General features: G+C 38.2%; 1 protein-coding gene across 11 annotated transcripts in view; it reads left to right on the forward strand.

The window, feature by feature from the left end:
* ACER3 (alkaline ceramidase 3) overlaps positions 1 to 27888 on the forward strand; it is a 156625-nt gene that overhangs the window by 107977 nt on the left and 20760 nt on the right. For all 11 annotated transcript variants that reach the window (XM_055283014.2, XM_063641400.1, XM_063641395.1 and 8 more), the window contains 3 exons: positions 5930 to 6011; positions 10816 to 10851; positions 18987 to 19045. In XM_055283014.2, coding sequence (XP_055138989.1) covers positions 5930 to 6011; positions 10816 to 10851; positions 18987 to 19045 — 177 coding nt within the window. The remainder of the gene's footprint in view (positions 1 to 5929; positions 6012 to 10815; positions 10852 to 18986; positions 19046 to 27888) is intronic.

Genomic DNA, 27888 nt, shown 5'->3' on the forward strand with positions numbered 1-27888 from the left:
TGCATGCCTGTAATCCCAGCTACTTGGGAGGCTGAGGTGGGAGAATCACTTGGGCCCAGGAGGTTGAGGCTGCAGTGAATCATGATTGTGCCACTGCACTTCAGCCTGGGCAACAGAGGGAGACCCTGTCTCAAGAAAAACAAAAAACAATACCAAACTAACAAAAAAAGCAGGCTCAGGCCAAGAGATTGGCTCTTGAGCCATAGTTTGTCACCTTGATCTAAAAAAATACAGTAAACTCCTTTTAATAACATATTTTAAAAACTATTCTTTTTTTTTTTTTTTTGAGATGGAGTCTTGCTCCGTCGCCCAGGCTGGAGTGCAGTGGCGCAATCTCGGCTCACTGCAAGCTCTGCCTCCTGGGTTCACGCCATTCTCCTGCCTCAGCCTCTCCGAGTAGCTGGGACTACAGGCGCCCGCCACCATGCCCGGCTAATTTTTTTGTATTTTTTAGTAGAGACGGGGTTTCACCGTGGTCTCGATCTCCTGACCTCGTGATCCGCCCGCCTCAGCCTCCCAAAGTGCTGGGATTACAAGCGTGAGCCACCGCGCCCGGCCAAAACTATTCTGATGTTTATATATCTTTAGGAGAAGATATTCTTTAGCTAGCAATTATGACTATATTGAAAAGAATCAGATAACCATCATATAATGGGTACAAAGAACTCATAAGTATTAGTGCTAGGAGACGGGCATAGTTGCTCACATCTGTAATACCAGGACTTTGGAAGGCCAAGGCAGGAATATTGCTTGAGCCCAGGAGATCAAGACCAGCCTGGGCAGTATAGTGAGATCCTGTCACTACAAAAAAATTTAAAAATTAGCTTGCGTGGTGGTGCACACCTGTGTCCCAGCTACATAGGAGGCTAAGGCAGGAGGATTGCCTGAGCCCCAGGAGGTTGAGGTTGCAATGAGCCATGATTGTGCCACCACTGCACTCTAGCCTAGGGGACAGAGCAAGACCCTGTCTCAAAAAAAAAAAAAAAAAGAAAAAGAAAAACAGTTTTAGTGCTAGGGAACAGCAGATATTACTTAGAAGATAACGATACTGATACTGTAGTTCAATTTTCAGCTCTGATATTTAGTAACTGAATGAGCTTAAGTAAGTCAATCTTTGTTCCTTCATTTGTAAAAGTGGAGACTATAGTACTTACAAATTTCCCATGAAGATTAAAATAAATGATTTAATTGTTCATAAAACAAACTTACTGTATGCTATTCATGTATCATGCACTGTGATAGGCACTGGGAACTGGGAAATTAAGTAAGAAATAGTCCTTTTACCTCAAGAAATTTGTAGTTTAGTAAAGGAAACAGAACCAGAAACAAGCAGCTTTCATGTGATGTGATTAATACTATAACCGAGACATACAAAGTACAGTGGAGTAGAAAGGGATAGAGCTTGCCATTTTATGGAGCATGGTGTCCTGTCATAGTGAATTAAACATAAGTTTCATCACTGCTACCACCTCAGAGTATAAAAAAGAATATATAAAAAGAGCATGCAAAGCTTTTGTTTCTCAAAAACTGTGTCTCTGGATTCTAATCTTTCCTCAACAATCTTCTGCAGTATCTGTTTATGATCATATTCCCCCATTCAGAAAGAGCCTGCTGTAGTACACTTTAAGTGACACTTAGAAGGAAATGAAAGAAGTGAAATAATTTTTAATCCACTGTATTGACACATAGTTTACATGGACCCAGTTTAAGTGTATGGTTTGATGAGTTTTGACAAATGTATACTCCTATGTACCCATTACCCTTATGGCAAGAAAGAGAAACAGAACATTTCTGTCACTTTAGAACATTCTTTTCTGAGCCATTACAGTTAATACTGATGCCTACCCTGGCCTCCAGGCCACCACTAATCTGCTTTCTATAATTATAAATTAGTTTGCTCTGGAATTTTATATAAAAGAAATTATACCATATGTACTCTTTTGTAACTGGCTTCTTTTATTCAGTATAATATTTTTTGAGGGCACTAATTTGCCAATTACTTTTGATGAATATATTCATCTATGTTGTTACATATATCATTAGTAGTATTCCATTTTATACTGTTTACCAGTGTTGAACATTAAGGTTGTTGCCAGTTTGGGGCTACTATGAATAAAGGGACTATGTACATCTGTTAACAAGTCTTTGTATGGATATATGACTTCATTTCTCTTGGGTGGAATACCTAGAAGTGGAATTTCTGTGTTGTATGGTAAGTATATATTTTACTTTATAGGAAACTGCCAAACTGTTTTTCAATTTAGTTGCACCTTATTATGGTTCTACTGGCAATATATGAAACTTCCATTTGCTCCATATCCTTGCCAAGACTTGGTATTATCAGTCTTTTTTATTTTAGTCGTTCTATACCATCTCTGTGGTGTTTTAATTTGTATTTTCTTAGTGACTAATGATGTGCATCTTTTTATATTCTAATTGTGCACTTGTATATGCTATATTAAGAACTATCTATTCAAACCTTTTTCCTTTTTTTTTTTTTTTTTTGAGACGGAGTCTCGCTCTGTCGCCACTCTGGAGTGCAGTGGCACGATCTCAGCTCACTGCAACCTCTGCCTCCCGGGTTCAAGTGATTCTCCTGCCTCAGCCTCCCAAGTAGCCGGGACTACAGGCGCCTGCTACCACCCCCAGCTAATTTTTGTATTTTTAGTAGAGACAGGGTTTCACCATGTTGGCCAGGATGGTCTCAATCTGTTGACCTCGTGATCCACCTGCCTCGGCCTCCCAAAGTGCTGGGATTACAGGCATGAGCCACTGCGCCCAGCCCCCATTTTTATAAAATAGCTTTTTTTCTTTTTGAATTGTAAAAATTCTTTATCTATTTTGGGTTTAAGTCCTGTCAGATATTTGTATTTTAAATATTTTTACAGTCTGTGAATTGTCTTTTCATTTAATGTCTCTTGAAGAACAGAAGTTTTAAATTGTTATGAAATCCAATTTATTTTTTAAATGTTTATGAATAGTGTTTTTGTGTCCTAAGAGATCTTTGCCTTCCCAGGATCAAAGATATTTTGTTTGTTTATTTTTTCTAGAAGTTTTATAACTTTATTTTACATTTAGGTCCATGATCCATTTTGAGTTAGTTTTGTCAAAGATCATGTTTTCCTTACCAGTATCTGGTTGTTCCAGAACCATCTTTTGAGATTATTCTTTCTGCATTAAATTATCTTGACTTTTTTCTCGATTCTGTTTTATTGATCACTGGGTGTATCCTCATACTGTCTAGTTACTGTAGCTTTATTGTAAATCTTGAAGTCAGTTAGAGTAAGTCCTTCAATTTTGTTCTTTTTCAGTATAGCTTTGGAAATTTTAGGTCCTTTGCATTTCCACATAAATTTTAGAGTCAGCTTGTCAATTTTTACAAAATAGCCTGCTGGAAGATTGACTGTAATTTCTTCTACTCTATAGACCAGTTTGAGGAAAGTTAATATCTTAACAATACTAAGTCTCCCAAACCATGAATGTGGTTCTTTAATTTATCTCAGTGACGTTTTGTGATTTTCAGTGAATTGATCTTTGTTAAATTTAACCCTATGTTTTTCATGGTTAGGATGCTATTTTCAATAGTATTGCTTTTTTTTCTTTTTTGACATGGGGTCTGGCTGTCACCCAGGCTGGAGGGCATTGGCACGATCTTGGCTCACTGCAATCTCCTCATCCCAGGTTCAAGCCATCTTCCTACCTAGCCTCCCAAGTAGCTGGGGACTACAAGTGCGTTCCACCATGCCTGGCTAATTTTTGAATTTTTGTAGAGATGGGATTTTGCCATGTTGCCCAAGCTGGTCTCGAACTCCTGACCCCAAGCAATCTTCCCGCCTCAGCCTCCCAAAGTGCTGGAATTACAGACGTGAGCCACCGCACTTGACCATAGTATTGCTTTTTAAAAGCTCTATATTCCAATTGTTCATAGCCAGCATTTAGAAATAGAAGTGATTTTTGTATATTGACCTTTTATCACTTTGATAACTTATTCATTTTTCTGTTGATTCGTTAGGATATTCTTTGAACATATCAAATATGTGAAGCAGTCTAGACCTCTAATGATTTTTTTTTTTTTTTTTTGAGACAGTCTTGCACTGTCGCCCGGGCTGGAGTGCAATGAATGGCGCGATCTTGGCTCACCGCAACCTCTGCCTCCCGGGTTCACGCAATTCTCCTGCCTCAGCCTCCCAAGTAGCTGGGATTACAGGCACATGCCTACAACGACTAATTTTTTTGTATTTTTAGTAGAGATGGGGTTTCACTGTGTTGGCCAGACTGGTCTCGAACTCCTGACCTTGTGATCTGCCCACCTCGGCCTCCCAAAGTGCTGGGATTACAGGCATGAGCCACTGCACCCGGCCTATAATGATTTTTAAATCTGTCTTGCCTTCTGTGTGCTTGTTCATTTGTGAAACATGTACTGGAAAACCTCCTTTATTTTAGGCATGATCCTAGGCTCTGTAGATACAGAATCAAGGAACTCATTGTCTGAGGAAGGGGACAGATAAGAAAGTGACTATATTTAGTAAAGTGAAATAACCATGGTAATAAATACAAGCCAGGCCTCCTAAAGACCTTTGGTTTCTTAACAGATAACTTGCTTTAGAATTTGGAATAATAGAGTTTAAAAGTAAAAACTAATATTTCACCTAATATTTTCATCGTCCAAGTCACAAAATTTAAGGTAAAAGAGATCTTAGAAAGTGCCTCTTCTAACCACCTTTCCTTACAAATAAGAAAATAAGAGTTGGTCCAATTCCCACAGCCAGTTAGTAAACTGAGAGAACACTCTTGCTGCCTAAACCAAGTCACGGTCCTCAAAGGTTGGATTGGATACTCACTGATGGCCAATTGTCTGTTCATATTTGCTTATTTACCAGACACCTCCTATGTGTTAAGCATTATCTTTGTGCTAGATATATGAAAAAAATAAAATTTATTCCTGCACACAAGGAATTCACAGGCTAGTTGAGATAGATAAGAAAAGAGACAATTATAATAGACTGCTATTTTCTCCAATAATGTTCCTTAGGAATCATTAGTTGCAAGATATAGAAACCTATTCAAGCTAGCTTGAATTAAGAGAGATTATTTATTTATTTATTGTAGGGATATGAGGAAATTATATCCTTATTTATTATATCCTTATTTATTGTAAGGATATGAGGAAATTATATGGAACCCAATAGCAGGAAGTACGGCCCCACCTTACTAGAACCGGAAGGACAGGTTCTTCCCCCTTCCCTCTTTTTGCCATTCCTTCCTCTCCACATGGCTTCATCTCTTTGTATCTGCTATATTTTTCTCTCCCTGCAGATTACTTCTGCTCATTCATCTACTTCTTCATTCAATTTGGCTGCCCCCAAATATCAGCCTCAGACCTTGAGTCCATATGACTTTGACTCTCTATACCTTTTTTTTTTTTTTTTTGAGAAAAGATCTTGCTCTGTCGTCCAGGCTGGACCCTCTATCTCCCAGGCTCAAGCTCTCCTCCCACCTTAGCCTCCCGAGTAGCTGGGACTACAGGCATACACTACCATGCCCACTAATTATTTTATTTTTTGTAGAGACAGGGTCTCAATTTGTTGCCCAGGCTGGTCTCGAACTCCTGCGCTCAAGTGATCCTCCTGAATTGGCCACCGCGCCCAGCTGACTCTCTATACTGAATTAATTCAGTCTCTCCCTCCCAAACTCCAGACTCTCAGGCGAGAGCCTTTCATTGTCCCAGTTTAAGTCATGTGTCTACTCCTAGTCCTTCCAGCCTCTTAGAGGATAATAGGCAGTGCAGGTTTTCTAAGACTATGAGTGGAAAGAAATGATGGATATCACTTATCATCATCGAGAGATACAGGCACGTGGTAAAGCAGCATTCTATTTATGTTCCTACTTATATATTCTTTTAAAAGTTTCTTTCTCTCTTTTTTTCAAGGTTTGAATGCTTCAAGATCAAGAACTCAGTAAACTACCATCTGCTTTTTACCTTAGTTCTATTCAGTTTAATAGTAACCACAGTAAGTCATATTTTGTTTCTAACAGATTAAGCATGTAAATTCACCATTTATGGAGTTTGACATATTTTACTTCCAGTATTTGCCTCATGCTGTCAAACTGAAATCTTTCTACACAAAACAAGAATATCACACTGACAAATATTGCTCCCTTGTTCCCTGTTCAAATGTTACTTCTCACTGTAATTGAAATATTTTTAAAAATCTGTTTAGTTTTTAAAGGGAAAAAGCAAAAAAGCAAATATTTAGTAGCAATAATTGGGAAAAATTAATTTTTCTCATAGATGGACATATTAACTCCTATTTGTTAAAAATGAGAGATAGGCTCTGCTCCATTGGTCCTAATGTGACTTTTATTGGTTAACTTTTCTCTAGTAAGTTGAGATAGCTAGTGACTTCTAATTCTACATTAATGCTTTTTTTTTCCTCAAGTAAATTGCATTTTATATTATGAAAATATTTATTTCAAAAAACATTTATTGAAAACTTACCATGTCAGGCACTAGAAATACAGAGATGATTAAAAGCAGTTGCTATCTGTGAGGAGCTCATTCTATTAGAGATTTTAGACATGTACACAAAGAATTGCATCAAAAGATAATAATTGCAATAATAGGGGTAAAAACTACTTACATGGTGATGAGATAAAGGAAGTTCAATCAAGGCTTCATGCATGGGTCAAGGAAAGCTTCCGAAAGGAGGCACTTGAACTAGAATTTAACTGATGATTAGGAGTTCATCAGACCCCTGGGCAAGAGTGCAGTGAAGAATTTGTAGATAGCACTATTGTTTGTTCATAGGCAGAGAACTTTGAAACAACATAGTGAACTACCATTTTCAATCACTTACTATATGCCAGATATTGTAACTATGTACTTTACCTTTATTGTCTCATTAAATCATCACCACTGGTAGAATTGGGCAAGATTTAATATGGCTGGAACATATGGTAATTGAAGAGCAGTGAATGAGTCTTGTGAATTAGACAAATGTCAGATTATAAATACCCTTCTATGCCTTACGAGTTCAAATATTTATCCTCGAAGAAGTGTGGAGCGGTTGGGCGCAGTGGCTCACTCCTGTAATCCCAGCACTTTGAGAGGCTGAGGCTGGTGGATCACCTTGAGGTCAGGAGGAGTTCATGACCAGCCTGGCTAACATGGTGAAACCCTGTCTCTACTAAAAATGGAAAAATTAGCCCAGTGTGGTGGCACTCCCCTGTAATCCCAGCTACTCAGGAGGCTGAGGTGGGAGAATTGCTTGAACCCGGGAGGCGGAGGCTGCAGTGAGCTGAGATCGTGCCACTCCACTCCAGCCTAGGCTACAGAGTGAGACTCCATCTCAAAAAAGAAAAAGAAGAAAAGAAAAAGGTAGTGTGGAGCCAATAACTGGTTTAAAGGAAAGATGTAATCAGATACGTGTTTTAGAAAGATTGCTCTGGTTATGGAGGCTGGATTATAGGAGTATGAGGCTAGACCCAGGGACTTTTGTATTTGCTTTAGTAAGATATGAGACTCAGGTGAGAGTAATATAGCTGTGGGGTTGAAAAGAAACAGTCATAAGTAAGAAACTGCAGGATATGTGACCCACTTCATAGTAGAGGGGGTGAAAGTAGAGTAAAAAGGAGTTGTCTAGAATGACTCCTGGCCTGGTTGTCAGGATAGATAGTATGTCCTTAATCAAAACAGGAAACTTGGAGGATGAACAGCTTTTGCAGGATAGATAATGAGTAGGTTTGCACCATGGGGTAGGGGTAGAGATAAATTCAATATGAAATGTGTTAAGATTGAGGTGCCTGACATTAATGACATCTGAGGCTTAACAGTTAGGCTGGACTAAAGATGTAGATTTGGGAATTGTCAGGGTATAGATAGTACAAAAATATGAGAATAGATGACCAGAAAAAGTAGCATGGGCCATTAAGATGACTAAAGGGGCCCGGCACAGTTGCTCACACCTGTAATCCCAGCACTTTGGGAGGGATGGGAGGACTGCTTGAGCCCAGGAGTTCAAGACCAGCTAGGCAACATAGTGACTAGACCTCGTCTCTACAAAACATTTTTTAAAAATTAGTTGGATGTGGTGGCATGCACCTGTAGTCCCAGCTACTCAGGAAGCTGAGGTGAGAGGATTGCTTGAGCCCAGGAGGTCAGGGCTTCAGTGAGCCATGATTGTGCCACTGCACTCTGGCCTGGGTGACAGAGTGAGACCCTGTCTCAAAACAAAGACTAAAAGTACAACCTAATGAAATACTTACATTTGAGGACTAGGTGGAAGAAATGGAGCTAGCAAAAGAGATTGAGAACAAGTAATCAGAGATGTAAGAAAGTCAGGAGAGCCTGATGTCATTGAGTACAAAGATTTCTAGAAGTGAAAAATGGAAGAGCAGTTGCCTCTGAAAGGATGAGTACAATGAAGATTGAGAGCTAACAGAAATTTTCAGTTGGAAGACCAGGTAACCTTAATGAGGATGCTGTCAGTAGTAAATTGATGGAGGCAGAAGCTAGATTTCAGTTAGTTGAGATGTTGAATAGGAGGTTGAAAGGGCACATATGCACTATTTACTTGTTTCCACATTACTTTGCCTAAACTACTGTATTAGTCCGTTCTTATGCTGCTATAAAGAAATACCCAAGACTGGGTAATTTACAAAGGAAAGAAGTTTAATTGACTCACAATTCCACATGGCTGGGGAAGCCTCTGGAAACTTAACAAATCATCGTAGAAGGTGAAGCAAACACATCCTTCTTCACATGGTGGCAGGAGAAAGAAGTGCAGAGCGAAGGGGGAAGAAGCTCCTTATAAAACCATCAGATCTCATGAGAACTCACTCATGATGATGAGAAAAGCATGGAGGAACCACCCCCATGATCTGTTCACCTCCCACAAAGTCCCTTCCCCAACACATAGGGATTACAATTCAGATTACAATTCAAGATGAGATTTTGGGTGGGCGTACAACCAAACCATATCAACTACATATTGATTAATCATGAAAGAATTGTAGAATTTCAGAGGTGAAATGAAGTCTTGTTATGATATCAAAGAAGAGAATCAAGTCTAGAGATTGTCAGTGACTTGCCTGGCCAATCAAGTTTATATAGAGAATTGGTGGGAGAGACAGACGTTGAAGTCAGATTTAAGTTTGGATCCAGGCTACTTAAAAACTTTGGGACCTTGCAAATTACTTAATCTCTCTCAGCCTTAGTTTCCTTTATCTATTAAATGAAGAAAATAGTAGTATATATTTTGTGTTAGTTGTGAAAATTAATACCTAACACATAGGAAGGACTCCATAATTATTTGCTTTAAAAAATGTCTTTAAGAGGCATGTCCTTTTGCATTTCTTTTATTAGTAACAATAGGAATCTGACAGCATTACCTATATAAATGGAAATTAGTATTTTGAAATAAGAAATTTCAGAGATTAAAAGCATTTTCCCTTACTGGGTTTAGAGTTACAGATATATAATATCTCATACACATCATACTTTTAAAGCTCATAATGCTTAAAGGAAATAATCTGGTTTTTTTTTTTGTACTGAGGGTAGAAACTTCTGTAGCCAAATAATAAAATTATATAAAACTTTATGGGATTGCTACATTAAATGAGGATATAGAAATATCTAAATCCAGTACTTACTATCAAAGATATTACAGTCTCATAGGGAGAGAAACAAACTATTAAATGCCACAAAGTTTATACATGAAGAGTAATGGTAGAAAGGAAGGTGACTGGTTGCTTCTGCTGTATAGAGAAAGGATCAGAAAAGGCTTCGAGAAGGAGGTATAGTTTGAGTTGAATCCTAAAAGATGAGTAATGAGTAGAGGAGGATTTCTGAACAAAGTAAGGAGCAGCATGTTTAAAAATACAGAAGCGTGAAACTAGCACATTTGAGGAAGCACAGTACTTTCTGGAGACTTGGATGAGGAGGAGACAAGAAGACAATAGTGAGACCAAACAGAAAGGAAGGAATCATGGAAGAATTTGAATGTTAGGCTAAGAAATTTGAACTTTGTCTTGCAAGTGATGAGAGTCATGGCAGGGTCATGACTTGAATTTTGATTCCCCTGTACCATATCATTTAAAAATTGTGCTCCTGTAGGGCAATACATGCATGTTAAATCTTAACTAGGCATTGAACTTAATCATCCACATGACATTGGAACCTACAACTAGGGTTTGTGTAACTGCAAATGCATCTAGAAGGTGAGTTAGAGATTTCTGGAAGCATAAGAAAGCACAAGAAATTTGTTTTAAATGTCTTCACTTACTGAGCACCTACTGTATGCTAGACACTTTCAAGTATTTTAGCTTATCATTCCTCACCACTATTATTGTTCATTATCCAGATGAGGAAGGATGCGTCTTTTAGTTAAATTACTTGTCCAAGGCATGTAGCAAGTAAGTGGCAGAAGTTGAAATTTACTCCTATCTCTAAGTCCAGTGTTCTCTCTGTTGTAGAACAGATATGCTATGGGGATTGTCAACATAACCTCTTCACTCCTCATGAGTATCCATGTATCCTTATCCCTCCTTGATACCGATGCAGAGTTTGGAGTGGTCCACAACAGATCTAAAGCATTCTACTCACCATAACAGGGCTAGCACTGAGGAAATCCTCTTGTAGATACTAGCCCTCCTGTGGCATGCCACTTGATCTGATTGCTTTTACATGGCTGGATTCAAGTCTGAGTAAGATGGGGGAAGTAGGAGAGGTTTGGGATCTGCAGAGTAGTTGGATTCGGTTTTTTCCCCCCTTCATAATGTACTTCATTCACATGTGTTTTTTCTAATATTTTGCAGGTTTACCTTAAGGTAAAAGAGCCGATATTCCATCAGGTAATTTTTTGTAAGTTATTACACATTAGATTGTTTAATGATACATGGCTGCTTTGTGATTTCCTTGTCTAAGAAATGATATGCAAATAAAATTTTTTTTAATGAAATGGTAGATGTTCTAAGGAAGTTCAGTGTTTAAAAGGGAGGTTGAAAACTCAAATGCTTACAGGAGTTGTGTGTAAGTAACAGGAATATACCTGACATAGCCAATGCGCAGGTCCAGCTGGCTGTTGGTATTCAGTAATACAGGTGCAACATTGCTATTATAAGCAGAAAGAACCAGGGAGCATTATGCACATACACATAAAGTCTTTTTATGACATCTAGAAAAGACAGACTGAAAATTCCTTGAATATTTTTTAACACATTTTTTGACATGGGAGGTGATGTACATTGAAGGAAGCAGACACAGGAAACTTTATTATAGGAAATGGTGATTTAAGTGCATGCCATTATGAAACCAGAGTGAAATAAAGAAGCAGGCCTTTGAGTGTTGCCATGTGCCTGGTACTATGCTCACTACTACACAGACTTCTAATCTCACCAACAGTCCTACTAATTGGGAGTCATTATATACATTTCAAGGAAAATGAGCTCAGAAATATTAAGTAATTTGCCCTAGGGTGACACAGTTATTAAGGGGGAGAGCCAGGATTATAACCCAGATTTGTCTGACTCCTTTTCACCATTCTTTTAACAAACTACCAAACAAAAATGAATAAATAAGCACGCTTTTCAGAAGTGCAAGAGTTTTAAAATATTTTGTGCTTATATAAACATTTACTAATGTTCTTGTAACTTTTACAATTCAAGCTATATAATAATCATCTAACTGGAACCTGGCTTTTCAAATATATTCTATAACCACATTATTATGCCTGCGTTTCTCCAGATCAGCTGCAGGTAGATGAACTAAAGTAAATGCTACAGAAAAGACATCCTCACGGCCGGGCATGGTGGCTCACACCTGTAATCCCAGCACTTTGGGAGGCCAAGGCAGGCGGATCACTTGAGGTCAGGAGTTCGAGACCAGCCTGGCCAACATGGTGAAACCCCATCTCTACTAAAAATACAAAAATTACCCGGGCATGGTGGCGTGCACCTGTAATCCCAACTACTTGGGAGGCTGAGGCAGGAGAATCGCTTGAACCCAGGAGGCAGAGGTTGCAGTCAGCCAGGATTGCACCACTGCACTCCAGCCTGGGCGACAGAATGAGACTCTGTCTCAAAAAAAAAACAAAGAAAAGAAAAGACACCTCACTTTCTTGTTTATTGTAACTTGAAATGATGCCATTATGTAATTACTATTTTATTTAGAAAGTTTTATTGACAGTATAAAAAACAAAGTTGGCCAGGCACAGCGGCTTACGCCTATAATCTCAGGCCTTTGGGAGGCTGAGGTGGGAGGATTGCTTGAAGCCAGGAGTTCGAGACTAACCTGGGAAACGTAGCAAAAAAAAGAAAAAGAAAAAAAATTAATCGGGATGGTAGAACATGCCTGTATTCCTAGTTACTCAGGAAGCTGAGGAAGGAGGATCCCTTGAGCCCAGGAGTTTGAGGCTGCAGTGAACTATGATTGTGCCACTGCACTCCAGCCCAGGCAACATATCTCTTAAAATAATAATAAATAAATGAAGTTAATTTGTATAAATACCTCAGTTTTTATAAACTTCTTGTTTGCCTTTACTAAGAAAGAAAAATAATGACCACAAAAATATAAAATTTGGAAATTCTGGGTTAATTTTTACAAGTTTTATGACCATCTATTTTTCATTTTGTGTTTTAGAACTATTTGACACTATGTAATATCTCTTAATAAGTAACTGCCCCTAGTGCAATATCCATGTGTTTTTCCACTAATAAAGATTTTCTTCTCTATGTATAGCAGTAATATTTATTGATAAGAAGAGAAGCAGGATAAAAGCTAGGTCTATCCATGCCCACTGTGGCTTGTGTCCTAGGCCTAGAGATTAAAAATCAGGATACAGAAATGAAGAAATAAGGGAATGCTAGAGTGAAGCAAATAAGCAATCTAAAGGTAAAAGACATTCATTCATTCAACAGATGTCTACTGTCTGCCTTCTCTGTACCAAATTCTGAGCTGGAATCTGGAGATAGTCAGCAAAACAAAGACTTTATGATCTACATACAGTCAAGCAGACCTGAATTTAAAATCTAGTCTCCTCCACTTACTAACTGTATACCCTGGACAAGTTAGTTAACCTCTCTGAGCTTCGGTTTCCTCATTGTTCAACAATCTCCCCACCTTTTTTCTGAAATAGAGCCTGGCCCTGTCACCCAGGCTGGAGTGCAGTGGCTCGATCACAGCTCACTACAGCCTTGACCTCCTGGGCTCAAGCAGTCCTCCCACCTCAGCCTCCCAAGCAGCTGGGATTACAGGCATACACAACAGGCTGTTTTGCATCTTTTGTAGAGATGGGTTTTACCATGTTGCCCGGCAGGTCTCAAAAGTCCTGAGCTCAAGCAATCTGCTCACCTCAGCCCCTGCCTCGGTGAAGCTCAGGCAGGGTTACAGGTGTGAGCCACTGTGCCCAGCCTGAACAAACCCTTTTTAAGTGCCTTCAATGTTCCAGGCACTGTACTAGGCACAAGAGATACATACACTAGTGAATAAAATAACAAGCCCTGCCCTCAAGGAACTTATACCCTATCTCTATAATAACCTCCTAAGTTTGAGGATTGAATGAAATAATGTGTATAAAACCCTTTTCACATAGTAAACACCCAATAAATGTTAACTAACGTTAATATACATAGGCAAATAAGATGGCCACTAATCTCAAGAAGATCATTGTTTAATCAGTAATACAGACTTGTAAAAAATAATTGCAGTATATAAGTCTTGTGATAAATATGTAAAAGCAGTGGTAATATAGACAAGGGTATGCTCTGTCTACTTAGATGACTCAGAGAGGGGCTTCAGGAGAGTCCTGAAGATGAACAAGATGTCACAGGCAGAGAAGTAGAGAAAGGCTATTCCATCTATAGAGAAGCATGTGTTAAGGCAGCAGTCCCCAACCTTTTTGGCACCAGAGACTGGTTTCGTGGAAGACAATTTTTCCACGGACAGCCAGGGGATGGTTTTGGGATTCCACCTCATATCATCAGGCATTAGATTCTCATAAAGAGCACACAACCTAGATTCCTTGTATGTGCAGTTCGCAATAGTGTTTGCGCTCCTATGAGAATCTGATGCCACTGCTGATTTGATAAGAGGCAGAGCTCAGGTGATAATGCCCACTTGCCTGCAGCTCACCTCCTGCTGTGCAGCCCAGTTCCTAAAAGGCTGCAGACCTGTACCAGTCTGGGGGATGGGGATCCCTGTGTTAAGGTACACAAGTGTGAATTGGTAAGTCTTGCACATGAAACAGGAGTACAAGTTCACCCAGGGATTTGTGGTAGCGTGCTGAGGTGTTTACAAAATCACTGACTGCATCTGAACATTCCTGTTTTCCTATAACATTTATTTTATTCAACTATATTGTAGGGATTAAACTTTTTTTTTTTTTTTTGATAAGGAGTCTCACTCTGTCACCCAGGCGGGCGTGCAGTGGCGCAATCTTGGCTCACTGGAACCTCCACCTCCCGGGTTCATTTTTCTTATGCCTCAGCCTCCCAGGTAGCTGGGACTACAGGTGTGTACCATCACGCCCGGCTAATTTTTGTATTTTTAGTAGAAACGGGGTATCGCCATGTTGGCCAGGCTGGTCTTGAACTCCTGACCTCAAGTGATCTGCCCACCTGGCCTCCCAAAGTGCTGGGATTACACGCATGAGCCACCGCACCTGGCCTAATTTTTGTACTTTCCAGTAGAGACAAGGTTTTTTCATGTTCGCCAGGCTGGTCTCGAACTTCTGACCTCAAGTGATCTGCCTGCCTTGGCATCCCAAAGTGCTGGGATTACAGGCATGTGCCATCATGTCCAGCTGGGATTAAACTTTTTAAAGTTAAAACAAATACAAATATGTTACAGAACTGAATACAATGACCACATGAATTTTTAGGATGAAGTAAGAAACTTCAAAGAAGTTTGTGTTTTCAGTGTGCCTCTCCCATCTCTGTCCATTGGGAATAAGTCACCCTTCCTTTGCTATTAGGAGTATTTCGTAGAAAAGTTTTAAAAGCATTGGTATACTATAAATATTTGGTATGGCTGGCCCTAGCTATAGGAGATGGGTCTGGATTACGGTGAGGTGGTTAGGTCATGAGGAGCCCTTTATACTATGCTTAAAATTATAAGCAGTCAGGAGCCATTAAAGGGTTTTAAGCTGCAGTATGACCGAATCAGATTCTCATTTTAGAAAGATCATTGAAAGGCTATCTAGGGGCTGGAGGAAGGAAGTAAAAAGCCAAGGAAAGAGACAAGTTTGATTTCTGTTGCCCTAGTCCATTGCGAAAGGATTTTTAAAAAACCAGTGCTATAGGATGATATGAAACAATACACTATAGATGTAACAAGTAAATTTATATAGTATACATACATGCTAGAAGGTGATAACTGCTATAAAAAAGAAAAACCATGTTAGGTTACGGGGATGTCCTTCCACTTGCCCCTTCTTCACTCTCTCCAGTCACACTGAGTCTTGCTTTATATTTCAAACAGAACAAGCATGTTTCCACTTTAGGACTTTGGCACTCACTGTTGCCACTGCCTAGGATACTAGTACCCCAGCTATCTACATGGTTTATATCCTCACTTCATTCAGGTCTCTGCTTAAATGTTAACTTAGCAGAGAGGCCTTACCTAACAAATCTGTCTAAAATTACAGCCCATCCTTCTCTGTGTTATCCTGATTTAACTTTTATTAGTTGCTTTAGTAGAGAGAAAACACTAATAATATTTTTATAGCCTTTGGCGTTTGGAGACTGAAAATGACTATTAAATATAGAAAGAAAATTTCACTATAAAAATATACGTATTGTTAGATAAAAATTATAAGGAGCAGAAAAGTATATATTCTCTCATCCTTTTATTTAAAAAAAAAAAACCTCTATAAGTTGAGAAATCAAACTTACATAGCTGAACATGCTGCCAGCCAGATAAAATCAGTTTCTATATACTCGGAAGGAGAGAATGAATACTAGGTAGGCCACCAGCAGTGGGGAGCATCAAAAGTATGGGGTAGGGGTGCTCTGGAGAGCAGAAAGTTAATGTGAAAAAGTCCCATGATGTTGCCAAGGCATAGGTTCTTTCCTAATCCATCATTTCATATGCTCAACATATTCCCTGGGAAATTCATTCCCTTTGACTCCTATATGCTGACAGTTCTATTTCTTCAGCTGTGATTTTTCTTTTAAACTATAGACCTAGGTATCCAACTTCTGCTAGAGGTCTCTACTTAGATATCTCGCTGGCACATCAAACTCTGAACGTATATGCAGAAGTGAACTCACTACTTTTCTCCCTAGTCTTTCTTCTCTTCATATATTCTCTAATCCAATAATTAATTTTGCCATGCACCTAACTGTCCATACCACAAACCAGGCCATCCTTGTCTTTCCCCCTCTCTAACTTCCATTCAAATTAATGATTAGTCTGAACTCTAAATCCCTCTCTAATCTGGCCACTTCTCTGCATCTCCCCTGATATTAACCTAGTTCAGGTCTCTGTCTCTCACTTAGATTACTGCAACATGTTATCATTGGTCTGTTTCCTGTCAGTCTCACCTCCCTCTCTTTCTCCACTCAGCACAACAGGGACATCTTTCTAATACATGAGTCTGACCATGTTATCTATTGGTGAAACCTTCATTGGCTTTCCATTATTTTTCCTTTTTTTTTTTTTTTTTTTTTGAGATGGAGTCTTGCTCTTGTTGCCCAGGCTGGAGTGCAATAGCGCAATCTTGGCTCACTGCAACCTCCGCCTCTCGGGTTCAAGCAATTCTCCTGCCTCAGCCTTCCAAGTAGCTGGGATTACTGGCACCCATCACCACGCTCAGCTAATTTTTTGTATTTTTTAGTAAAGACAGGGTTTCACCATGTTGGCCAGTCTGGTCTCGAACTCCTAACCTCAGGTGATCCACCCACCTCGGCCTCCCAAAGTGCTGGGATTACAGGCGTGAGCCACCCCACCCAGCCTTTTTTTTTTTTTTTTTCCCTGAGACAGAGTCTTGCTCTGTCGCCCAGGCTGGAGTGCAGTGGTGCAATCTTAGCTCACTGCAACCTCCGCCTCCTGGATTCAAGCAATTCTTGTGCCTCAGGCCCCCAGGTAGCCAGGATTACAAGCATTTGCCATCACACCTGGCTAATTTTTGCATTTTTAGTAGAGATGGGTTTCACCATGTTGGTCAGGCTGGTCTCGAGCTCCTGACCTCAAGTGATCCACCTGCCTCGGCCTCCCAAAGTGCTGGGATTACAGGTGTGAGCCACCACACCTGGCCTCTGTTACTGTTTATATAAAGTCCAGCTCCTTAACATGACTTGAAAAGCCAGATTTGACCTCTGGTCTCTGACTCCATTTTTCCTTTTCTATATTCCAACGATATACTATAAGGATCTTTTTTTCCTCCTTGTCTCTAGAATATAAGATATGACAATAACTCTCTTCCACTTTCTTTTAAGGTAACTGCTACATGAGCTTCAGGTATAAAATTTTAAACACCATATCCTCCAGAAAGACTTTCTACTGTATAAATCTGGATTAGGTGGCCTTCCTATGTGTTTATAAAGTACTCTGTACAGTTCCTGCCATAGAGTTATAAGACTATATTATAATTGCCTGGTTACTTCTCTCTCCCTTTACTAGATTGTAATTGCTGTGAGTATAGGGATTATGCCTTTCTTGTCCACCATTTGTAGCAGTATAGCTGTGGTTATGGATTTAAGCTGGCAATGAGACCCTAATAAACTTTAATCTAATACTATGTTTACTCAGCTTTATAGAAGGATACAGGGTGAGAGTTATAGCAGATGTAGCCTCTTCATCTCATCAGAAGACCCAGAGCTATTCATATACACAGCTTCTTTTGTACCCTCATCCACATAAGATTGAGACCAGCCTGGGCAACATAGTGAGACCTCGTCTGTACTAAAAAGAAAAAAAAATTAGCCAGGATGTGGTTACGCACACCTCTAGTCCCAGCTACTTGGGAGGCTGAGGCAAGAGAATGGCTTGAGCCTGGGAGATCAAGGCTGCAGTGAGCTCTGATCATGCCACTGCACTCCAGCCTAGACAACAAAAGACCCCGCCTCAAAAGAAATAAGAATAATAAAATAAAACTTAATCAAAATTCTATTATAACTCAAAAGCAAACAGTATTATTATTACTTAGGAATGCATTTGTAGATGACTAGTTTAAGTTAGTAATTATATAAAGAAAAGCAAAACAATGTTTATTATATAAGTCAGGAGAGTGGTTTCCTCTAAGAAGGAAGGGAGAGGGTTGGACTGGGAAGACACACATGCAGCACTTCTGGGGGGTTAACAAGGATTTACTTCTTGATCTGGCTGGTGCTTTCCCAACTATTGGCTTTATATGTATTTGCTAAATCATATTTTCCCACTAGGTTCAATTTTCCAGGTACTAATACTCATCTAATACTCAATACAGAAAAGAAAGAAGAGCCAACACTAGGAAGATGTGGGAACATATAGAATAAAGAACACAGGAAAATGGATTAACCTTAGTCAAGAAGTGGGCACCTTTTTTGGAGACGAGGGATGAAAAAGAATGCCAGGGGAGGATGCATATGAATGCAGAGGCATTTAGAAGAGTTAAAAGAATTCAGGTTTATACTATTGTAAAGTGGGAAGCACAATTACTGTATTTGCTGAAAGCAAAGCTAAAGAGAGGAGCTAAAGAGTATGAGGCAAAATTACAGCATTTGTTCAGGTTTCAGCAGATATTTAAAATTTCAAGGATCCATTCAGAATTAAAATTGATATAGGACTTCTGATACTGGTTATTTAATAAAGTTAAGCAGGCTCTTAACTTTTCCTCAGAAGTTAGCATGATTTAGTGATTTAACACATTTTTTAAAATTCTATTCTTTAAAATATAATGAAGGATAATAAATATTTACATTTAATTGGGAAGGCTATTTTGGTAGGCAAAATAGACTTCCTTTGCCAAAGAATAATGATTGTACTAACCTCATTTTCTGTTCCTATTTAGGTCATGTATGGAATGTTGGTCTTTACATTAGTACTTCGATCTATTTATATTGTTACATGGTAAGTAGTTTGGATCATCTGCACTATGATTGAAGTATATTCAGACCTATAACAGTAAATCTATAGCCTAAATCAAAATAACACATAAAAGCTCACTTCAGTAGAGATGTTGCAAGAAAACTATAACCCAACATTTATTGTTATATTATAAGGAATACTGGGTCTTCAGATAAGTTGCTAATGGGCATCATGTGAAAACTAGGGTTCCAAAATTAAAGACATGCGAAAATTAAAGAGAGCTGTCTATGATGGCCTCATTTTGAATATTTATAAAATCCATTAGATATTAGAGACCTTAAAAATCTTATAGTTAAAAAAAAATTTGTTTTTGTCTTTCTTAAACCTACTTGACTAGGGAATTCCTTTTACATAGTACCTCCAAGGAAGGCTGCTAATGTCACAAAGAATTAGTATTTCATGAAAGATTATTTGGGAAATGGGTATAATCTTTAGGCGTTCATGAAAATTAAATAAGAAATAACATTCATGAGATTACCTTAAATAGGGCCTGGCCACACAACAGGTGTTCAATAAATAAGTAGTATGATTTGTGGGTTTGTTCTTTTTTCTCTTTTTTATTAAACTTTTAGTTTCTAGATAACTGTAGAAATGCATACATTTGTAAAAAACAATAGATCCCAGTATCCTTTACCAATCTCCTCCATTTGTAACATCTCACAAAACTATATTACAATATCAAAACCAAGGCTTGATATGAATACAGTCAAGATACAAAACATTTCTATCATCAGAAGGATGTCTGTGTTGCCCTTTTATAACCAGACCTACTTCCCTCCTGCCCCACCTCACTCCTCACTCCCTGTCCTTAACCTCTGGTGATCACTTATCTGTTCTGCATTTCTGTTTTTGTCATTTCAAGAATGTTATATAAATGGTATCATATATATAACCTTTGAGATTGGCTTTTTGAACTCAGCATAATTATCTGGCGATTAATCTAAGTTGTTGAGTGTGTCAATAATTCATTCCTTTCTATTGCTGAATAGTATTCCATGGTATAGATGTACCACAGTTTAACCATTCGCCCGTTGGATAACATCTGGATTGTTTCCAGTTTTGGGCAATCATGAATAAAGCTGCTATGAACAATTGTAATGCAGGTTTTTATGGGAACACAAGTTTTCACTTCTCTGGAATAAATGCCCAGAGTGAAATTGCTAGGTTTTGTAGTAATTCATGTTTAGTTTTCCTCAAAACTGCTGAATTGTTTTCCAGAGTAGCTCCACCAGTTTTACATTCCCACCAGTAATATATGTGTGATCCAGTTTCTCTCCATCCTCACCAGAATTTGGTAGTGTCACTATTTTTAATGAAGTTTTTTTAAATTTGCATTTCCCTAATGGCTAATCATGTTGAACATACCTTCCATGTGCTTATTTGCCATATGTATATGTATTCTCCCTGGTAAAATTTCTGCTCATGTCTTTGCCTGGTTTCTCTTTTTTTATAAGAGATAATAAGGACAGTTTCTATTGTTTTTACAGTTGAGTTGTGAGATTCTAATTCTTTATTAAATATGTGATTTGTGAATTCTTTCTCCCAATCTATAAATTTTCATCCTCTCTTTCAATGAGCAAACATTTTTAATTTCAGTGAGGTCAAATTTATCAGTTTTATGGATTGTGTTTTTGGTGTCAAGTCTAAGAACTCTATACCTACCTATAGATCCCAAAGATTTGTTCCTATGTTTTTTTTCTAAAAGATTGTATAGTTTTACATTTTACATTTAAGTCTGTGGTTTATTTTCAGCTCATTTTGTATAAGGTGTGAGGCATAGGGTGAGGTTCTGTTTTTCACATGTGGATGTCCAACTGTTCTAAGACCCATTAGTTGAAAAGACTATCCTTTCTCCATTGAATTGCTTTTGCACTTTTGTCAAAAATTATTTGGGTAGATTTGTGTGGGTCTGTTTTAGGGATCTCGGTTATGTTCCATTGATTGATTGATGTCTCCCCCTCCACCAATACCACACAGTCTTGATTACTGTGGCCATATGTCTTCAAATCATACAGACTGATTCCTCCCACTTCATTCTTCTTTTTCAAAATTGCTCTAGCTATTCAGGTTCCTTTGCCTTTCCATATAAAGTTTAGAATAATATTGTCTAAATTTAAAATCTTGTTGAGATTTTAGGAATTACAGGAATTACATTAAATATGCATATCAATTTGCAGAGTTGACATCTTTACTATGTTGAGTCTTCCAATCCATGAACACAGTATGTCTCTTGATTTATTTAGATCTTTAATTTATTTCATCAGCATTTTGTAGTTTTCAATTTTTTAAGCAGTTGTGATATTGTATTTTTAAATTTTAGTATCCACATGTTCATTGCTATTATATAGATACACAGTTGATTATCTTTTATTCTGCCACCTTGTTGAAGTCAGTTCTAGGAAAGTTTTTTTTGTAGATTTGTTTTGTTTTGTTTTGTTTTTTGCTTTTTTTGAGACGGAGTCTTGCACTGTCTTCCGGGCTGGAGTGCAATGGCACGATCTTGGCTCACTGCAGCCTCCGCCTCCCAGGTTCAAGTGATTCTCCTGCCTCAGCCTCCCGAGTAGCTGGGATTACAGGCACCCGCCACTATGCCCAGCTAATTTTTCTGTATTTTTAGTAGAGACGGGATTTCACTATGTTGGCTAGGCTGGTTTCAAACTCCTGACCACGTGATCTGCCTGCCTCAGCCTCCCAAAGTGCTGGGATTACAGGCGTGAGCCAATGTGCCCGGCCCTGTAGATTTGTTTTTAAGATTTGTTGCAAATAGAAATAGTGTATATCCTCGTTCCTGATGTGTGTGCTTTTTAGTTCCTTTTTGCCTTATTGCCCTGACTAGAACTTCCAAGACTATGTTGAGTAAGGGTGGTGACAGCAGATCTCCTTGCCTTGTTCCCAATTTTAGGGGAAAAGCATTTAACCTTTCATCAAGTTAAATGTTAGCTGTATGTTTTTTATAGATGTTCTTTATTAGGTTGAGGAATTTGCCCTCTATACTAGTTTGATAGGGCTGCCACATATAATAAAATACCATTAGATTGGGTGGCTTAACCAACAAACTTATTTTCTCACAGTTCTGGAGGCTAGAAGTCTGAGACTAGGGTGTCAGCAGGTTTGGTGTCTTCTGACACCCCGCTTTTTGGCATGCAATTGGCCACACAGAGAACACAGAGAGAAGGTGGTCATTTGGTCTTTTTTCTGTGCATGCCTGGGTCTGATTTCTCTGTGTGTGTGTCCTAATCTCCTTTTCTGATAAAGGACACCAGTTATATTGGATTAAGGTCTACCCTAATGACCCCATTTTAACTTAATTATCTCTTTAAAGAACCTATCTGTAAATAGTCACATTCTAAAGTACAGGGGGTTAGGACTCTAACATATGAATATCAGAGGAGACACACTATATCCTCTATTCTTTATTTTTATCGTAACTTTCATTATCATAGATGGACCTATAATACATTGTTACTAATTTTCTTTATCATGAATGGGTGTTGGATTTTGTCAAACGCTTTTTCAGTATCAATTGATTTTATCATACTGTTTTATTCTGTAGTCTATTAATAAGGTGGATTATATTAATTGATACGGGAATATTGATCCAGCCTTGTATCCTGGGATAAATCTTACTAGTTATAATATGTAATTCTTTTTATATATTCTGAATTCTTCACTTGTTAATATTTTGTTAAGGATTTTTGTATCTGTATTCATGAAGGATACTGGTTTGTAGTTTTTACTTTTTGTCCTGTCTTTTTCTGGTTTTGGCATCAGGATACTATACATTTCATTAAATGAATTGGGAAATGTTGCTCCCTTCTATTTTCTGGAATAAATTGTGTACAATCAGTGTTAATTCTTCTTTAAATGTTTGGTAGAATTCTCTAGTGAAACCATCTGGGCCTGGAAATCTGTTTTTTTGGGGCATTTTAAAATTACACATTTTAAAAATAAAGGAAATTCTGACACCTGTTACAACACGGATGTACCTATTAGACATTAGGCTAAGTGAAATAAGCCAGTCACAAGAGGACAAATACTACATGAGTCCACTTATATGAGGTTCCTAGAGTAGCCAACTTCATAGAGACACAAATAAAATGGTGGTCAGGGCCTGGTGGGGAGTAGGATGAGGGGGTTCCCTGGGGAAGGCATTGGAGAGTTATTGTTTTATGGGTACAAAGTGCAATTTGGGAAGATGGAAAAAGTTCTGGAGATAGACAGTGGTAAGGGTTGCACAACAATGTGAATGTACTTAATGCTACAGATCTATATACTTTAAAAGGGTTAAAAAGTTAAACTTTATGAATATTTTAACATAATAAAATGTTTAAACATATGCAGAAAAATAAAATTACAGGTTCAGCTTCTTTAATAGTCATACAGTTATTCACTTTTTTCTTTTTTCTTCCACTCTTGTTGAAGACATGCAGCTATTCAAATGATTGATTTTGGGTGAATTGTGGTAGTTTGTGTTTCTTGAGGCATTGGTTCATTTCATCTAAGTCATCAAAATTTATGTGTGTAGCACTGGTTACAATATTCCCTTGTTTTCCTCTTGATGTTGAGAGGGCTTGTAGTGATAATCTGTTTGATACCTAATATTGGTAATGTGATAGTCTTCTGTCTTTCTTTTTTGGTCAGCCTTGTTAGAAGTGTCTCAAATTTTATTGATCTTTTTAAAAACCAGACTTTTGTTTGATTGATTTTCTCCATTTTTCATTTTTCAATTTCATTGATTTCTATTCTTTATATTTTCTTCCTTTTGCTTGTTGTGGGTTTATTTTCATTTCCTTTTTCAAGGTTCTTGAGATGGAAGCTTAAATTTTTATTTCAGACTTTCCTATTTCCTAATGAGCATTTAGTGCTATAAATTTTCCTCTCAGCACTGCTTTAGCAGTGTCCCACAGCTTTTTGTATGTTGTATTTCATTTTTATTCAGTTCAGTGTATTTTTTAAAATTTCTCTTGAGACTTCCTCTTTGACCCACGGATTATTTAGGTGTATGTTGTTTCACATTCAAGTGTTTGGAGATTTTCCTATTGTCATTCTTGATTTCTTGTTTGATTTCATTGTGGTCAGAGAACACACTCTGCATGATTTCATTTTTCTTAAATTTGTTGAGGTTTGTATTATGGATCAGATTATACCAAGGATATTTATGCCAAGGATATCTTGGCATATGTTCCATGTTTGTTTGAAAAGAATATGTATTCTGCTATTGTTTGATAAAATCTTCTACATATTTCAGTTAGATCCTGTTGGTTGATGGTTGTGTCAGTGTTCCCCATGACTACCCTCAGGTCTGATGATTCACTAGGATTCACAGAACTCAGCAAAGCTGTTATACTCATAGTTAAGGTTTGTTACCTAAAGGTCAAACTGATACAGCATGGCCCAAGACCCCAGGCAAATAAAAATAGGTGTTTCCTATAAATCACGTTAGTTGCATAAACTATCTGGCATGGCCCAAAGTGTCAAGTATACAAAGACACTCTTATTGGGCAGGATTTTCTAAGGTCTCAGAAGTTATCTCCCAGGAGCCAGTCAAGAGCCAGTCCTTTCTTTGAAATGTGCAGTGTTTGTGCTCCAAGCCCATCGACTTAGCTATTTAATGCTCAATGGCATTTTTAAGTTATTCTATATCATTGTTGATTCTCTATCTAGTTGTTCTGTCAGTTGATGACAGAAAAATATTGAAGTCTCCAAACATGATTTTGGACTTGACTATTTCTCCTTCATTCTATCAGTTTTTGCTTCACACATTTTGCCGGTCTATTGTTTGATGCACAGACATTTAGAATTGCTATATCTTCTTGGTGGATTGGCCTTTTTGTCATTATGTAATGTTCCTCTCTGACTCTGGTAATTTTCTTTGCTCTGAAGTCTAATTTATCTGATTAATATATCCATATTAGCATAGCATTCTTTTGATTAATGTTTGTGTGGCATATCTTTTTTCATCCTTTTAGTTTCAACCTGATCATATTGTTATATTTGAAATGCATTTCCTTTAGACATTATATAGTTGAATTAGTTTGAGTCATGTTTTTAATCCACTCTTCCAATTTCTTTTAATTGGTGTATTTAGATCATTTATATTAACGTAATTATTAATATATTAGAACTTAACTGCCATTTTATTTTTTGTTTTCTATTTGTTCTCTCTGGTTTTTTGTTTTGTATGCTTTTTCCTGCCTGTGAGTTACTTAAACTTATTCTTTTTTTTTTTTTTTTTTTTTTTTTTTTTGAGACGGAGTCTCGCTCTGTCGCCCAGGCTGGAGTGCAGTGGCGCGATCTCGGCCTACTGCGAACTCCGCCTCCTGGGTTTATGCCATTCTCCTGCCTCAGCCTCCTGAGTAGCTGGGACTACAGGCACCTGCCACCGCGCCCAGCTAATTTTTTGTGTTTTTAGTAGAGATGGGGTTTCACTGTGTTAGCCAGGATGGTCTCGATCTCCTCACCTTGCGATCTGCCCGCTATTAGTGTGTCTATAGTGCTTATGTTTCTCTTTGTATTGCTTTTTTAGTGGCTGCTCTCAGTATTACTTTATATATACATACCCTATCAGAGTCTAATGTTAATCAGCATTTTACCAGTTCCAGTAAAGTACAGAAAACTTACCTCCCTTTCACGTGTCTGTATTCATTTCCTAGAGCCACCATGACAAAGTACCACAAGCTAGGTGGCTTTAAATAACTAAAATGTATCACAGTTCTAGAGGCTAGAAGTCCCAGATGAAAATGTCTCAGGGCCATGCTCCCTCTGAGACCAGTTGGGAAATTCTTTCTTACCTCTCTTCCTAGCTTCTAGTAGTTTGATGGCAAGCTTTGGCATTCCTTGACTTATAGCTGCATCACTCCAGTCTTTGCCTTTGTCACATGGCATTCTCCCCATGTCTCTGTGTCTTCACATAGCTATCTTCTTATAAGGACACCAGTCATATTGGAGTAGGGCCCACCCTACTCTAATATAAACTCATCTTAAATAATTATATCTGCAAGGACTTTATTTCCAAATTAGGTAACATTCTGAGGTACTAGAGTTATGACTTCAACATATCTTTTTGAGAGGTGAAAAATTCAACTCATAAGAACGCCTTTACCGTGACCCATTTAAAATATAATTGGTATATAATATATATGTATAATATATATATGTATAATATATATATGTATTATATATATATGTATAATATATATATGTATTTTATATATATATATATATATATATATATATTTTTTTTTTTTTTTTTTTTTTTTGAGCCAGAGTTTTGCTCCTGTTTCCCAGGCTGGAGTGCAGTGGCGCAGTCTTGGCTCACTGCAACCTCTGTCTCTCGAGTTCAAGCAATTCTTCTGCCTCAGTCTCCCAAGTAGGTGGGATTACAGGCGCTGCCACTATGCCTGGCTGATTTTTATATTTTTAATAGAGACAAGGTTTCACCATGTTGGCCAGGCCGGTCTCAAACTCCTGACCTCAGGTGATCCACCCACCTCAGCCTCCCAAAGTGCTGGGATTACAGGTGTGAGCCACCACGCCCGGCTGTCTTTAATATTTTGTCTCTATGCATTTAGAACCATATCAGACAGTGTTATGATTTTGCCTTAATCATAATACATAGTTTAGAAAACTCGAGAAGGAAAACATGTTGTGTCCTCCCACATTTATACTCATTTCCATTGCTCTTTCTTCCTTCCTGATGTTCCATGATCCCTTTTTTCATCATTTCCTTTCTGTTTAGAGAACTTTCTTTAGCCATTTTTTAGGGTAGGTCTCCTGGAAATATAGTCTCTTAGGTTTCCTTCACCTAAAAATGTCTTGATATTTATTTTGTCCCTAAAGGATGTATTTACTATATATAAATTTCTAGGTTGACAATTATTTTCTTTCAGAATTTGAAAAATGTCATGGCACTTCCTCTGCCTTTCACATTTTTTTAATGAAAAATCCTTTATCATTTGAAAGATGTTGTTTGTCTCTCACTACTTCAAGATTTTCCTATGTCTTTAGTTTTCAGAAGTTTGGCTATAGTTTGTCTTAATGTGAATTTCTTTGGGTTTAACATGTTTGAGCAGGGCTCATGCCTGTAATCCCAGATACTTGGGAGGTTGAGGTGGGAGGATCGCTCGAGGCCAGGAGTTCAAGACCAGACTGGGTATCATAGAGATACCCCATCTCTAAAAAATAAAATAAAAATTATCCAGGCATTGTGATATATACCTGTAGTCCCAGCTGCTTGGGAGATTGAGGCAGGAGGATTGCTTAAACCCAGGAGTTCGAGGCTGCAGTGAGCTAGGATTGCACCACTGCACTCCAGCCTGGGCAACAGAGCAAGACCCCGTCTCTTGGGAAAAAAAAAAAATAACTTAAAAAATCACATATTTTGAGGTTGGCTCAGCTTCTTGAATCTGTGTGTTTGTTGTTTTTAGTTAGGGAATTGTTGAGTTTTTTTGTTTTTATTTTGTTTTTTAACAAATTTAGAAGTTTTTTGCCATTATTTTATCAAGTACTTTTCAGCCCTGCTCTCTTCCTCCTCTCCTTCTGGGGGACACCAATAACAAGACACTTAGATCTTTTGTTATAGTCCCACAGGTCCCTGAGTACCACCTCATTACTGCCAGGTACTCGTAGAAGTCTAGGTTCCTCCTTGGCCTCTGTTGGCAAGTCAGGGAGAGAAGAGGCTCTTGATTAACTGCTGGGCTGAGATGGGAGCTCCCTCTCCCTACTAGGCCACTGCTTTGTCTGAGAGGGGAACGATTGCTTTATTATTTCATCTGGTTTCCACTGACACCCAAGTGGTGTGGCCATGGTATCTCCGGCCAGTGGTG

The sequence above is a fragment of the Symphalangus syndactylus genome, chromosome 6 (assembly GCF_028878055.3).
Source record: "Symphalangus syndactylus isolate Jambi chromosome 6, NHGRI_mSymSyn1-v2.1_pri, whole genome shotgun sequence".
Lineage (NCBI taxonomy): Eukaryota > Metazoa > Chordata > Mammalia > Primates > Hylobatidae > Symphalangus > Symphalangus syndactylus.